Source organism: Crocodylus porosus, unplaced genomic scaffold (genome assembly GCF_001723895.1).
Source record: "Crocodylus porosus isolate Cpor-Errol unplaced genomic scaffold, CroPor_comp1, whole genome shotgun sequence".
Taxonomy (NCBI): Eukaryota; Metazoa; Chordata; order Crocodylia; family Crocodylidae; genus Crocodylus; species Crocodylus porosus.
Genome location: NW_017728947.1, coordinates 62352682 through 62369463, shown reverse-complemented (window position 1 = coordinate 62369463; position 16782 = coordinate 62352682). Strand labels below are relative to the sequence as shown.

The 16782-nt window shown below is 41.9% G+C and overlaps 1 protein-coding gene across 1 annotated transcript in view; it reads right to left on the bottom strand.

The window, feature by feature from the left end:
* The window catches only part of DPH6 (diphthamine biosynthesis 6), a 405039-nt gene extending 390409 nt beyond the window's left edge, over positions 1–14630 (bottom strand). Inside the window, exons 1-3 of the mRNA XM_019552002.1 lie at positions 14536–14630; positions 8338–8432; positions 5020–5213 (exon numbers count right to left, since the gene is read on the bottom strand). Of these exons, the coding sequence (XP_019407547.1) occupies positions 5020–5213; positions 8338–8432; positions 14536–14558 (312 nt within the window). The 5' untranslated portion in view covers positions 14559–14630. The remainder of the gene's footprint in view (positions 1–5019; positions 5214–8337; positions 8433–14535) is intronic.
* Positions 14631–16782: the final 2152 nt, after the last annotated feature.

Below are 16782 nucleotides of genomic sequence, written 5' to 3'. Positions count from 1 at the left end.
TGGCCATCAGATCACCCCTGAGCCTGCGCTTTTTTAGGCTAAAGAGCCCCATGGCTCTCAGCCTGTCATCGTAAGGTCTGTTTTCCTGACCTCTGATCACGGACGTGGCTCTTCTCTAGATTCTCTCAAGCTTCTTCACATCCTTTTTGAATTGTGGAGCCCAAAACTGGACGCAGTACTCCAGCTGTGGCCTCACCGAGGCCAAGTACAAAGGGAAAATGATGTCCCGGGATTTGCTTGTGAAGCATCTATGGATGCAAACCACCGTTTTGGTCACTTCAGTAGCAGCAGCATCGCATTACAGGCTCATGTTCATCTTGTGGTCAATGATGACCCCCAAGTCTTTCTTCCATAGTGCTAGCCAGCATAGCACTGCCGAGCCTATAAGGATGCTGCATGTTTTTCTTCCCAAGGTGGAGAACCTTGCATTTTTCAGTGTTAAACACCATCAGGTTCTCGCCTGCCCATTTGCTGACCCTGTCCAGGTCAGCCTGGATCACCCGCCTATCTTCTGGTGTGGGTGCTTTGCCCCAAAGTTTAGTGTCATTGGCGAACGTGGCCAGTCTATGAAATCTATGAAATCATTATTGTTTTCTGCTGCTGGCACTAAAAAACAAAACAAAAATGCTGCTTCTTACTGGACAGTCTTTGTGGTTTTAGCTGAAACCATTAAATCACTGGGCTATGCTCTGCCATAATTTTTAAAATAGTATTCCTTTCCTGCTTATAAGAAATTATAATGTGTGTCTAGTATATAAAGGATTTAAATGATTTGCATAATTTTTGTCAATAATGTTTAAAGTTAGCTAATTACAACACTTCTTCAGCTGATAAACAATAGAAGATATTGTAATTGTCCTTAAGTTCCCAATTCCATTACACCTTTTTCCCCCAGTATTGTGCTTTGTTCTTTGTAAGTTTTGAGCCTCTACAAAGCCCAGAGCAAGTGGAACTCTCACTGAACTCAAAATAACACTGGGAGTATGCAAAAAAATATGGAAATATAATATGCAAAAAACTATAATATCTGTAATACTTCAATAATCATACTTGATGAATGGGTTCACATAAATCTCTTAAAAAGAAATTATAAACAGGAGTATAAATATTTGAGATAATCATTCCAAAAGACTCAAAAATAATCACGTCAAAAATTTCTTATGATAAAGAACTTGCCAATATTTCAAAGAAAACAAGGCCTTACTAAGAACAAGATGTATAATGAATACATATTAACATACAGGCACACAGAAGCAAAACATACATATACACACACTCAATCTAAAGAAAAGAATAAACCTTGAGAACTCTATAAAGACTGTATTAACAAATAAAACTAGACCAAGTAGAAGCCAAGTCCTGTAGGTGCCCACTTCTCACAAGACAATCACTCCGTCTCCAATCTCTCCATTCTAATCTTCAAAGGGAACTTACAATACACCTTCCATAGAAGAGCCTACGAACTTCACTTCATAGATTTACTGGATACAAAAAATCATGGACTCAATATAGTCATTCAATTTATGACACATTACAACCTGCCTGACATCTGCGAGACCTGCGCTCATACTCTTTTCTTTCCCCCCACCCCTTCCTCCTCTCCCCCTCCTTTTCTACCCTTTGTCCGCCTAATTTCCTGCTATTTACCTTTTGCATAGACTGCCTCTTCAACCTTGTAAAACTACTACCTCAGGGTCTCCCTTACTTACATTTGGCTTTTATTCTCCCTCATTTCCCCCCTCTCCTCCCTTCCCAGCTCTATCTTATATCCTTATTTCTGTTTATTTACATTCCCACTGGCATCCTGTCACACTTTTAGCTTCTTTTACTCCTTGGAGTCTCAAAACAGCAAAGACAACCTATGCCTGAAGAAGGGCAATTGCACTATTGCACCCAAAAGCTTGCAAAGAACTTTTTTCCAACTACTCAGTTGGTCCAACAGAAGATCTCACATCTACCCAAAGAGCCTTGCCCGCCTATACCCTTAGCTTAAACCAACACAGCTACAACCAAAAACCCAGCAAGTCCTTTATAAGTAAGTGTCCTTCATGGAGCACAAACAGTTTTGAAAAGGGGATCTGCCCGGAAGATCAGGAAAGGATAGAAACATTGACAAAAACGCAATGCCTGGTAAAAAACACCATCCAAGTGTAGGGTTATAAGAACAATTTGCCACAGGTAAAAGGTGTGGAAAGTGTTTGCTTTACCTCACATTTGCTAATCCATGATAACTGCTTGGTTGTACTCTTTGATAAGTGAAAGTTAAACTACGGGAGCTTAGACCTCAATGAAAGACTGCTAAATTACCATGGGTTATATAGAGGCGGCACTCTAAACTGAAAATTGAGAGGGCACGTCATACAATTAGCTTGTGGTATTTTTAATACACGCATTAAAATCTAAATTACTTTTGTTTTCTACTAATACTTTAGGCAATTAAAAATTAATATAATTTACTTAACATAATTTCATTCAATGTGGGCCCCAACAGTGAACTATCAGCTTTACATTTTCCCTGTAGTCAGTTTCACTTTTGACTATGGACTAGCATAAAACAGCTTTTTCCAACACTATGAGGACTATGTGGTTTTTTTTAAGAAGCATGTTTTTATAAAATTGTTTCAAGAAATGTCAAACACTTTTCATTTCACATTCATTTTTAAACGTGGTTCGCTTTAATTTATTATTAAACAAGCACTTCTAATATAAACATACTTTACAAATTGAAAGCTGGACAGATTATGTGGTTTTAATCTAGACATACCTCTTCTAAATTCTTAGACCCAAAGCACTGGATTGGGGGAGAGAGGGGGGAAAAGAGGGGAACTAGAATTATGTTATTTTGGACATTCCTTTCAAAGTATTTCAACTCAAGATTTTTATATATATATATATGAAAGTCAGAATTATTAAAAACCTTCAAGAGTTCTCTTTTTTCCATCTTTCAAGTCAGCAGATTAAGCTCTCTAAAACAATTATAACATCATCTAAAGAAAATTTGAATCACTTGAGAAAAAAGGTACCAGTGATTAGAGACATATTTGCTAACACTACAAAACTACATATTCTTATGAATAAATGTTCAAGATAAAATTAATCAAAATGCTTTCCACGTTGCCATTAACATTCAAAAGCAAAGAAAATAGTAGTTTGATCTTTCTCTTAATATTAGACGACCAACATGAAGAATTATAGCTCTTCTGGATTCAACCCCACCCCTCCACCAATTACTCAGTTATTCATTAGAATATGTAACACCTCTACTGTAATTTTTGAACCAGAATTTCATAAATAGCTTTGACTGCATGAGCATGGTTACACAATGTCTACCACAAAGGCAATATATTTCCAATATTTGCATCTTTAAAATATCCTATAGTAGAATTAATATTGCCACACAAAAAAGAAGCACTTATTTAGTCCCAGACAACTTGATAACATCTCTTTCAACTATAGTTATAATTATCATGTACGAACTTCCAAAGCAGAAGTTGTCAAGATTTAACATTAGCATTAATTTATGTCATAACTGACTGTTACTATAAAGATAATGGCAAAGAATCCATTTCTCCAAAGACAGCATGGATCGAAAAGGAAATTTCATCTTAATTGCCACTAATCTGCCCATTTTTAATTAAATTGATCTGTAATTTATTATCTTTCCTGGCCTTTGAAAGCTGTTATCATGAAGCTTCGACAGACAGCATACACCTCTACTTCTCCAACACTGTCATGTTTTTAAAAAATCCCTTAAAAGCACAGCAGCTTATTTGCTCCAATTCCAGTTCTCCATGCTATATATATCCTATTTAAAAAGTCTTTACAGACTGGTAATCTCCCTGAACTAGCAGTGTGGCCTAATTGGCCTATTATTTCAGAAAGAAATCCAGATTTAGAATTCTCATAATCCAGCCTATTGGCAAAATCCTGGCTCCACCAAAGTCATGGGCCTCAGTGGTGTCAGAATTTCACCTACGACCTTTGGAGCAGCTTTTCTAAGCAAAGTAACAGCATGGAACATCTTAAACCAAGTCACATTCTCTTAGCTGAACTTAGAGTGGCAGTGACAATGGCTTCAGTGGATTCCACACCTTCAGCTAGAAGAAACAGTGGCTGGGTAGCAGCCAGAAAGAGAAGAATTGAACACTGAAGACATTTGAGAGCTCCCCAACTTTAGGATGCTAGCATTTAGTTTAAACCAATCAAAGGGCAATAACATGTTTAGTCATCACTTTATAATCTTAGACTTGGAATCAATTAACTTCTGCAGTTTTGGCTATAACGGACAAAATGCTTGTGTGTATCAATCAATTCTCAAAAATAGCAGAAAATAAATTCCAGTATCTTAGCTAACATGTTTTTCACTTAATAAAAATGTTAAAAAACTCAGATCTAAGTTACTGTTGAGTTCATGATAGATTTAGAACCTGTTCTTCAGAATACCAGCATCAAAATCATAATGGTTAATTACTTCAGAATACTCCGAAAAAGAAATGCAATGCAAAAACAAATTCGATCACTTCTGATTTTTTTATAATGCACAAAAACAAATGCATACATCTTCTCTTCCCACTCATAAAAAAAACAAATGTACACAAAATAAGACAGAGCTTACAGGTAGTAATCAAGTTAGGAATTATGTCATTTGTGTAGGAATTATGTCACCTGGAGAATTATACTCTACTGACTACATATAAATAGGTCTAACAATTATACTTTTTGTATTCTTTGGCATACAGCTTTTATTATTATTGACATTTATTTAATATATAAGAACAAGTGTTTTGGCCTAAAATAGGGACTAACCAACCATCTTACATGGGGAATAAACATAAATTAAATTAAGCTTCCAATGTGTAAATTCAAGAAAGAATAAAAGAATAAAAGAAAAGGTAACTAAAATTATAATGCAATAATAGAAACATCTAAAAATATTCAAACTTTCCTGAAAGCATCACTGGGTCATTGATTTAAAAGGCTAAATGTTTATCACAGTTATTTGGCTGTCATGCAACATACCTTAACAAGTTTCAAAAGGTGGTAAAGGTCTTCAACCTCATCTCCTTCACACTTGGTATATACTCTTCCAATGTCCACACTGGCTCCTTTTATAGTGCGACGATAAAGCGGCAAGTCCATTGCGTCAGCATACAGGTCAATGGCATGGTGTCCTACTGTCTGAAACATGTAGCTGTCCAGCTCATCTGTCTCCGCTGCCATAATTGAAGAGGCAAATATGATATGAAATATATCATATCAAAGATATACTCACAAGCAACTCAGATGGTACATGTAGGCACATTCATAGAACTTAACCCCGGCCAAAGATTTTTTTCAGATTCAAGGGGTAGGTGCATTTCAGAATGTTCCCCCCTAGATAGGCTTCTGTTGGAAGGTAGAATTCCCAACTTCTCTTCAAATCAATGATGGTAGTGGTAGCAGTACCCTTCTCTGGACTAGCAGAATCATGGTTAGAGCACTCACGCAAAAAGCGGAAGACCAGAATTTCAGGGAAGCTTCCGCAGGCACGTCCAGATGAGCATGCAAGTGCATTTCCCTAGGGCCAAAGCACAGCATCACGATATGTGCCGCTGCTACTTGTCCCTGGGGAACATCTATGCACATGCACTTTGGTACACGGCAAGTTGTCCCAAGTCGGAGCCAGCACCTGGGCTGTCCCCATCAGCCTTACCCAGAGTTCTGGGAGCCTCCCATGGTCCCAGCCGCAGCAATCCAGCAGTAGCAGCTGGAACGTGGTTCTGGCCAGCCGGGCTCTGGTTCTGGGCAGCACACGCTGCCGCCATGTGCACCGTCTCACTTTCTTTCACTGCGGGTTTTTTTTGACACCGGGATATCTCAGTATCAGAAACACCTCCTATGCTGCAAATCATCAGCACAGGGAATGCAGTGTGTGCGGTAGGCAGTGCCGCATTCTGCACATGCACACTCGTCTAGACATGCCCAACCTGAGGGAATTTAAACCCATACTGCTCCACCCCCCCGCCAAAACTTTCTCTGTGGGCAGCTGAGAGCACGAGAGTCAATAGGGCCAGAAGGAGATCAAAAGGGAACATGACAAGCTGAGGGGGAAACAGCAAGATAACCAAGCTGTTATGTAAAACAGAGGTTAGTAACCAATGGCCCACGGGCCAAATCTGGCCCACACAGACATTTGATCTGGTCCGTAGACACAGGGCTTCAGCAGCCAGACCAACCCAGTCCAGTTCAAAGGAAAGCAAGCACTAGGACCCAGCTGCCACTTCCACTTTTTCCTGCTGCTGGGAAAAACAGGAAGAGTGGCAGCGGGTCTAGCACCCACACTACATGCACTGGCCCACCTCTGATCCAAAGTGGGTTGTTTTGACCTGCAACCTGAAAAGGTTGCTGAGCCCTAATGTAAACCATTATGCTATGTCAGAAACTATTATGTCATGTCAAAGCTAGTTCAGTACAGGGCAGGTATTTGCTCAAAATGGTCGGAAGGGGCTTGTTAGCCAACATGAACCAGAGAAGTTTATTTTAGAAGAAAATACAATAATTAAAACATATATAAAATGTGATGCTTAAAAAAACTTGACATTGTCCCTTTAAGCTGACATCCGCTTCCGAATACTAAGTTTCTCTATTAATTGCGACTCTCCAGGCAACACTGGTACGAGATAAAAAAAATAAATAAATGGGATAGGTTCCACTGCTGCCTGCAGCACCTCAATTAGCTTTCCACAAAGTTTCCTACTACACACTTAAAGGGATCATTTTATGATTTTAATGACAACATTCTACATTTTTTATGTGGATAAATTAGTTTTATGAAAAACATATTTCAACAAGATTAGCAATGTTGTTGCTCTGGCTACCATGGGAATAAATTGCTCTAATCTACACCCTGATATTCCCCTACTCTACTGGTGGCTCATCCCTGACTTAGGAAGCATTCACACCTCTTACTTCAATTCCCTCAGAAATCTCCAGTTTGGAGAGACTGGGGGACTCCATTTCATTTGCACTGCATCAGAAAATCTCCCTCTTACACTGGAACAAAAGACTCTTCTCAAATCGCACCTTAAAACCTTCCTGTTCCTCTTTATTTATAACTGGTGCAAGACCCTGCTTACCTTTCATTACTGTAATTGTTGAACCCTCTCATTCTCCCCTTCTTCTGACAGGATTAGGAGAAAGTGTTGTTGCTTTTCCTCCCTTTAACATGTAGGATCATTTCTTTTGCCATTCCTCATTTTCTTATGTTTTTTCCTCTCTTCAGTTACTCTGATTAAGAGTTGTTTTAATGAACTCTAAATTGCCCTCTCCCCTCCACTTCTCTCTGTAAATATTTTAGAATACCTCCCATATGGGAAGCTATATACAAATGCACAACAGGATTTAATTTAGGCACAGCTGTGACATGGTATTTTCCTATTCAAAGAATCCTGTAAGCCAGGGCTGTCCAACTGGCAGCCAACAAGGAGTTAGTTTGTGGCCTTCCAGGCCTGCAGGAGGCCACCACTCCACGCACATTACTCCAGCTGCAGTTGGAGGCTATGAGCTTCCCCTCCCTCTGGCTTCTTTCTGTTCCTCCCCAGGTGGAGGAGAGTGGCACAGCTCACAGTGCTCAGGAAGCCCATAGCATGGGGAGCAACAGGGTGCAGGAAGGGAGGGCACTGCCCATTTGTCTGGTGCAATATGGGGAAAAAGAACATATGTGCCCAGTGACCCTAGGGAAGAAATGAAGTAGGAGGAGAAGCACCCAGTAGAACTTGGGGGGAAGCTCCCATGTGTGCATGGTGTGAAGCGTAGAAAGTGTCCATATGCCTAGGGCACCTGGGGGTGCTTAGGGATCCACACCAGTGCATATCCCATAGCATGCAGTCCCTGCTGGTGAAGGCCATAGGTCATGTGGCCTGTAGACATTAAGTTGGACAGCCCTCCTAGAGGCAATGAGTAGGGATCACTGGAAGTCACATCAGAAGTACACTGCACGGTGGTTCCTTTAATCTTGGAGTTTCCCCCACTGCTGATTGGTGGAGGGGCCCCATCAGCCCCGCTGCTTGCTCCAGATGGCCAGGAGACAAAAGCTGCAGTTTTAAATATGTTGCCTCCTGTCCGGTCAGCATGGGCCTTCAGCCAACCAGCAGTGAAACCCAAAAACCACAGTATATTTAAAACTGTGGTTTTCACCTCCCTGACAAGCAGGGGCCAGCAGCGAGGCCAATGAGGACACTCCACCAATCAGTGGTGGCAAGGTACACGCAGGAAACTCCTAGATTAAAGGAACTGCTGCACAGCACACTTCTGGAGTGAATTCCAGTGATCCCTACCCTAGCAATGAGACATTCTTACCTGTGTTTTCAGCAGGCCGTAAGTTCGCTAATGCAACAATCTGGTGCCCAGCAGCCACACACTGCATCATATTGTAACAGCTGTCCTTCCCACCGCTAGAATAAAAAAGAACAAATTTATTTACCAATTTTGCAAGGTTACTGTTATAAAGCAGGACCTGCAAATAAAGTTCTCAAATATATAGTAGTTTGAAAAAGAATTATAACAGTAACAAAAACTTAGACTTGCACTAGAAACATTTTTTACAAGAAAACCAGGATGTATTTTAAAAATGTGGCAGGTTCAAACCAATAACATTCATAAGATTTATGCATATCCCCAAATTTGCTGCTTTCTTTAAAAAAAATAATAAAAACCCACCTAGAAGGAAGCTGTTTGGGGCAGAAAATGTCTTTTACTCAAAGAGATCAGTAATAGAACACAGAGGTTTTCTCTTCTAACGTCCTTACTCTAAAAATCAACAGTCTCATATGATCCTGACTTTGTGTCTGCAAATAGCTGCAGACAAAAATAATTAAAATATATTTTACAGGAGCTACCTCAGCAATCCTTGTTTTTCATCAAAACGTGTAGATGCCAGGATAACAATAAAGTGTAAAATATATTTGATTTTGAAATTCATAAACCAACATTTAAAAGTTAGCAGAATATATCAAGGGTGCAAGCATATAACAACTACAGAGGTATACCTAGAGAAACCCTCCTGTCAACACAACAAGGTCTGAATCCTATTTGTATTGAAGTCAGTGGCAAAAATCCTATTTCAGCTGTACAGTTAAACAGCAGTAACAAAAGAAACTGATCTCTTTAGTAACTTTTTTGAGTATACTATACTAAAAAAACACCACCTCCAAATCGATAATCACTACACTACAACTAGAGTTAAGAATGTGTGCTGCCCCCCTAAGATGCAGTAAGTAGCAAGTTAGGATGACTCGACGGACTTTCAGCTGCCCGTGTAAATCCCAATTCTTGGCTGCTCCGCAAGCCCTGGGGGCCGTCTTAATACAATAGTCTGTTCCTCAGCTTGCTCTTGGACAAAGCATTACCTATTAATCTCAATACTGTATCCAACACACCATCCCATACCCAGCCTCCTCCAGAGCTTGTGAAAGGACAGAATGAAGACAACCATACAGCTGTCTCATTCAGTCTCTTCCCATAAAGACATTAAACCTCTGCAATAATCCGAACTGGCTGTATTACTAAATTAAGGATTCACATACAAAAACATCATTCTCTGCATTTGTACTTTGCCCATTGGTATATAACAAACTGCTTTCTTTTCTTTGCTGCAAAAATATGAACTTGCCAGGAAGTAAGTTTCTAATAAGAATCTACAGCTTTTCCAAATAGCTGTGTTAAATTTCTTCTAAGGAGCAGCTATAGACAACAGAATGCAGGCCTGCACCTAGTGTTTTTGGATATTGTGCTTGGTGCAGTTAATTAAGTTACAATTCACTTTTAGATGAGATAGAATAAGAACTGAATGCCTAAAGGGAATTTGTAATGGGACAGAGAATATTTTTCTTCTAGAGACTTCTTTCTCATGAAATCATAAATCATAAAATAGCTTCAAATTTCAGTAGTATGGCTACATCTACTCCACTTGCAGTCAGGAAATTAAACATCTATCAAATGTACTCACCATTATTTAAAAATATTCTAGGTGCAAAATCAGAACCTAGGTCACCAGTTTAGATATCACCCTAGTCAGAGTGGCACATCCACAACAATCTCAGTGGAAAGGCCATGAAATGAAATGCTGCATATTATTTTCTGTTTGGATACTAACCATTCTTCAAAAAAAAAAAATGCTGCTGAACTCAAAAATGACTGCTGAAGAGCAACACAAAGCCATGTGCTAAGATGTTTTTATGCCAGAGTTTACCATTCTCTATTTGTTCACTCATGACTGAACTTGACCACTGAAGTTCTACAAAGTAAGATTAGAGGAAATTACAGCTAGAAGGGACCACATAAAGTCATCTAGTCCAACCTCTGCTCAATCTACAAGTGTGACAGCAAAACAGTGCCTGGATATGTGTTATGTATGGTAACTGTTATTTCGTTTTTGCATTAATAATTGTGCATCTTGTGATAGACTAAGCCATTTTGCCAGGAGCTCTTTCATAGTTTCATAGTTAGTAGGGTCGGAACGTAACCATTACTATAGTCACTCCTGGTAGTGCTCAGAACAGGTACTCCCCCAGTGCCTGCTGGTCCCCTCTGACTAGTTTGTAAATGGCCACTAGATCCCCCCCTCAGCCTTCTCTTGTGGAGGCTGAACAGGTTCAGGTCCCGTAGCCTCTCCTCATAGGGCCTGCCCTGCTGCCCCCTGATCATGCCAGTGGCCCTCCTCTGGACCCTCTCCATGCTGTCCACATCCCTCTTGAAGTGCAGTGCCCAGAACTGGATGCAGTACTCTAGCTGCAGCCTGACCAGTGTCGCACAGAGGGGGAGTATCACCTCCTTGGACCTGCTTGAGATGCAGGTCATTATCTGTCACTAGGCTGTTCCCCCATTCAGAAGAGACTCACACTTTTCCTGATCTTTCTAATAAATTTATAATTTGTGTGTGTATAGTACCTAATTATTGGAGGGGGAGGAGTTGTGTTACATTCAGGGTTGTCTTGTATTCAAGTACAGTGGCACCTGACTTTTTTGACCAGGAGGCTGGATGAATGATGCCAGGTTCGCCCATGGGCAGAATCTGGTCTGTGGGCCCAATAAGGCAGGCGGAAATGGCCTGGCACGGGCCTGATCCAGCTACAAAGAAACAGCCTGGCCAGGGCCGATGCCACAAAGTGGTGCCTCCATGGGGTCCAATTCTATGGAGCTGCATCAGGCCCCAACCAGGCCAGCGCCATGCACCAAAAAAGACCAAACCAAAAAAGCTTAAAATCCAAGTATAAAACAAGAGACAACTGATGGAAACAGATACTGGGGGAGTACAAGGAGGCAAGACAATACTGGTCAACATATCATAAGCCTAGTAGGCATCACTTCAAAGAAAAGTTTTAAGAAGTGGTCTGGAGAATTATAATGGAGTAGCTTTACTGATGTTCATGGGGAGCTCCTGTCAAGAGTGAGGGCAGCAAGGAAGAAAGCACAAAGCATGAAAATATGAATTTGAAAACCGAAAAAGGGAGCAACAGAAGTAAATATCATGGGTCAACTGGAAGCAGCTGACACGCTGAATGTGGGATAGTAAGTAGGATGCTGCTGTGAAGGGGATGAAAAAAGGAATCAGGAACTCTGTTGATGTAATAGAAAATGGGAAACCTGTGAAAGGCAAAGGAGAGTGGAAACACGGTCAAACTGACAAAAAAATCTTTTGCAGCAGCATTCTGAACGGGTGTGAGACGCACCAAATTATACTGTCTAGGACAGAAAGGTATTTCAGTGGTCAAGATACTAGATGATAAGGGAAAAGTGGTTATCCCCATTTCCAGCCTAGAAAAACAGAATAGGTGGGTACAGAAATGAAATGAAGAATAAAAGCAGACACTGCAACTGACTCTTTTTTTCTAAAAAGGACAGAACACTCTCAGGACAGCTGAGCTGTAAAAAAAAGTTTTCTCTTTATATTACTTTTGCATAGAAGCTATTTTTGCAGCTGTCATTGGGATGGAGAATGTGATCGTGAATGGGAGGGGCAGTTGGTCCAGCAATATTCAACCCTTCACTGATCATCAACTTCCAAGAGCTGGCAAGTTAGTGAATGGAGTCACCATGACACCAGATAATCAAGAAGTGATGTCTGGCTTTACACTGTTATTTTTATATGACAACAAACGGTCTGAGGCCATCTCTTCATTACAGTTTTGTGGCTCTCAGGTAGTTCATTTGTCAAAATATTTCTGTCTCATTCCAACCCTTCCTGGCTGCTCAGAAGGAAACATTTCTTATCTCTTTCTCTTTCTTTCTTTTTCTGGATGTTTGGAGTAAGGGATAGGGTTTCATTTTCTTTCTTTGCACGTCCAATACCCTCTCCTGCCTTTCCAAATGCTTACTCAGAGGTAGACAGGATGACTACTGTTTTTTCAGGACTACCCACACTATCTCATAACGCAAGAGCAAGGCCTCCCTCACACAAGAGCTAGGCCTCCCTCAGAGGACTCTTGTCTGAGTATGATTCAGATATGAGAAATAATAGGAAGCCAATGATGGTGATGAGATGGTCTGACTTCCTAGAGGAGGGCAAATGTTTGCCTTTTTAATACCCTGAAATATTAAGTAGAGATTTAGAAATGAAAAAAGGAGGAATGATAGCAGTTGATATGAGAGGTCATTAAAAATTTCCCAATGGGGTAAGGCTGCAAAGATGATACATTTTGGCAATGTTCCAAAGATGCTCTCAGGCAGCTTTACAGTGTCCCCCGCCCAATAAATAAATAAATAAAAGTTAAAAAGGTGAGCATAGAGATTTAACACTCAAAACACTTTGGGGGGGGGGGGAAGAGGATGGGGGACAAAAACACACCTTTACATTCCTGTGTGATTGGCTATCCATGAAAAAAAAAATCAGTAATTAAAGATTTGCAGAAAAAAAAAAATCTTGTTTCAGAGAGTGGATTGAGTTTAAAATATCTGGCAGCTTATAATTTAGCACAAGGTAAAATTTGGGGTTTATTCCATTACTACAACCTTCAAATGAGATGGTCAACATTAAATAGTCAACATAAAAATTAATGTAAAGTAATTTTAGGCACTAATCCTGCCTGTCTAAAGCATAAAAGAAATATTATTTTAAAATTGGGAAATTTCCTCTCTATTCGCCTACATTACTGAGAGTAGGTAGGTTACCAAAAACACAACCCCAATCAGACTCTGATTTTTTTCATACACAAAACTCTTCTTAAAACTTCTTCTACTAAGTTAAAATCTTATTTGTAAAATTTCCCATAAAAATATGAGTCATATTACAAACTTACTTTAAAAATTTTATTTCATACTGCCTTTTAACATATTCTGCTGCTTGGAAAATATCAGAATGAATAAAAATGGAACTTGAAATCCTGCTTTTTCCACAAGAGAGAAGAAACTGACTAGGGTATTCTGCTTTTTAAACCAAATCTGCAATAAATACAGTTTTTCATAACTGGAGCACCAAGAACAAAAAGGAAACCCTTCTGCTGCATATTTTTGTTTGCATAATTTTAGCATCCGATTCTACAAATGACTCTTTGTGAACAAACTTCAACCAGAAGCAACTCATGCACAATTACGATTCAAGTTAACAAAGTTAGAGCACTCAAAAAATAAAAATACCAGAGCTCACCTAATGCATAATGACTACATTTTTCGAGGGCATCTTTCCTCCTTTTAATGCACTATCATTTTCAAATAGAAAATCTTTGTGCAACGCATATTATTTAAATATACCCTTAAAATAAAAAGAGCTATAACAACATATATTCCAAAGTATCAAAATATACTTTCCAGTAGAGAAACCGACAACAAGGAGAGGAGTGGAGGGGGGGCATGGAAAGATAGGGCTGCACCTTAAATGATTTATTAGTGATGAGCGAGATTAAATATGCTATTGTGATTCAAATGGCAAAAGCCATCATAGGAGGGAGATAATTGGGGAAAAAGAAAAAAAAAAGGCCAGAAAATGAGTCGGATTCCTCCAAAGTAAATAAATAAATAAAGTAACAGGATTATATGTGGGAGGGCAGGCTTTGCGGACGGTGAGGGGAGTCGGCATCTTTTATGGGAGCTGTGATGGAGGGTCTTAGCTTTCTGAACGCCACATGTTTTTGGCCAGGCCTCTGGTCACTGACAGAGCCGGTCCAATAAAAGAAACCCTGCCTCTTCCCCGCCAGTCTCTTGGAGGGAACAGTCCTTCTCCGGCCCAGCTAGCCCCTCGCTAAAAGCATCGCTCTCCGGGGCAGGGTCAAAATGCAGCTGCTTCGCGGCACGGTGGCTGCGGCGCGGAGGGGGGGCAGGTGCTTGGCTGGGACACGAGGGGACAGGATGCGGAAGGCCCGCACGGGAAGCCCGGCTATTCCGGGCTTTATCCTGTGTCTGGGGCTGGGCCCGCTCGCCCAGCGCGGCGCGGGCCGGGGAGGGGAGACGAGGGGAGGGGGGGCTGCGCCGCCGCGGCAGGAAACGCGTGAGCAGGAAGCGGGGGGGCGAAGGACCAGGAAGGGTCCCCCCTCCCCGCCTCGGGCAGGAGCTGGGCCGTGTTACCTGATCAGAGCCACCACCCTCATGGCGCCGCCGGCCGCGGGGCGCGAGACACACGGCTCTGAGCCCGCCCCCGGCCGGGCCCTCCGCTGGCGGCCTGCGGCGCTGCCTGAGCGCTGCGCGGACGACCCGCGCCCGCCGCCGCCAAGCGCAACCGCTGCGCCGGGGCAGCCGCGGGGACGTGGGTGTAGGCACCGCGCCGGAAGCCTATGGCCGGGCCGGAGCTGGGTCTCCCTTCGGCTCGCGCGGCTCCTGGCCCCTGAGAGGCGAGGCGGGGGCTGGGGTCCCCGTGAGGCTCCGGGCCTGCTGCGAGCACAGGGCAGCCTTTGGGCCTCTCAGGCAACCCACCGCCGGCTGTTACAGTGACAGCTGCCGCCTCCATTCAACCCCCTGCCTCAACCCGGAGCGAAGGGGTGCCAGCTTTGAACCACTGACAGGCCGAGCTGAGCACCTTGTGCGGATCTTCTGGGCTCCGCAGTGCCAGCAGCTGCAGCCCCCCTCCCACAGCATCCACTGGGAACCCCAGGGAGGGCAGCACAGGGCGCCCAGCTCAGCCTGTCAGTGGTTCAAAGCTCAGGTGTTGGCACCCCTTTGCTGGGGGTTGAGGTAGCCAGAAGGGGCAGGGGGGTTGCCTCAGCATGGTGTCACTGTAACAGTCAGTTGTTAAAGGCCAGAGTTGCCTCAAAGGGTGCCATTGCTGCACTGCACCCGCGGCAGGCCCAGACCCGCAAGGCAACAGAGAAGTTTGTCTGCCTGGCTTCTTGCGGATGCTTTGGCCCAGCTCCCCCTTTGAGCTCGACCTCTGTTGTGAAATCAAGTGCAAATGCCTTGAAAGTTGGATCCCCAGATGTGCCATGTGAGCCTCTTGGCAAACGAGGCACACAGTGGGAACCACGCCGTCAAGGCAGAGCTGAATTTGGAGGGCGTCACATACTCAACCTACCTATGCCTCATCTGCACTGGCTATTCAGAAGCTGAACCATGGCCCTACTCCCTTCTGCAAGTTAGAGCTGCTCCAGCAAAATAAAGGAGATGTCCTGGTCCCCTGGCATATTTCCTCCAGTGAAGGGTGGTGTTAGGTCAACATTAGGAAGCCCTATGGCCCTCTTCGCTCACTGGAGATGTGATGGGGAAGCTCAGCGTTCAACAATATTGCCAGACTACAACACGTGCTGCGTTGTTCAGTAATCTGTGACTCAGAGGCTGACAGCAGTCTGCAGCTCCCAGTGTGCCAATGCTCACTGATCAGTACTGTATAATGAGACTCTACATAAAACAACCAATACAGTTCCCTACATCTGTACCCAGCTAAACAACACTAATAACAATCGACACAAACAGAACTACAAATATAAATAGTTTACCAACTAATTTTTTTTTTAGTCTTCTAACTCCCCAAGGTTATTTCTGCTGTCAGGTAATGGTTAACATGTTACTTCAGGATTACCAAAATTTCCAGCATTGCTGATGTGGGCCCTTTCACTTTGCCTGGCTAGCATTTTTGGCATATGCAAAATAATTAGCATCACTGTCTATCAATACCCATGTCAAAAATAGCTGAGCCTTCTCTTAAAATTTTCAGTAGCTGAACAATATTCATGCATCCTTTTAAACATATTGTATTCTTAATATTTTAGGGTTTACTTCCCTAATACTTTTTAAACACAATCTAATGTTGAGAGCCTTAAATTGATAAAAAAAAGAGGCTAGGAATATGCTGTCCTGCCATTCTGTGCTAATAGCCTTCATTACATTCTGCAGAGTTTCGTTCAGAGGAGTGTTTCTGGCAACAGTAATTCACACTTTTTGAGAGGCTGGACAGGATTTTTTCCCCTTTTTTTTAAGTAGACTGACAGTTACATAATCTAACTCTGGACTTTGCTTCAGTGTATTTTTGTCAAATGCTCTAAAGAGTGGCTGTTACCATCAAATTTCTCACAACTTTTTATTTCCAAATCATAGCTGTATAGCTGAAAAAGGACTTCTGTATTCTGCTAGGGGAGCAGTCACTCTTTGATAGTGGCAATAAGTAGTCAGTTTCAATTTACTGTTGCCTCTATAAATAAAGACATGAAATTTTGGATTAAGCAAAACACTTCTTTATTTGAGTATATTGGCATTCTTTTTTTTTTCTTTTAGTGCCCATTTACCATTCACTGCCTGTCTTTTCTGTCATTGTTAATATCACCGTTTCTGGCACCAGGCCAACTCTTAAATTTAAGAGCTGGTGTCTAACTTAAAATTAATAAA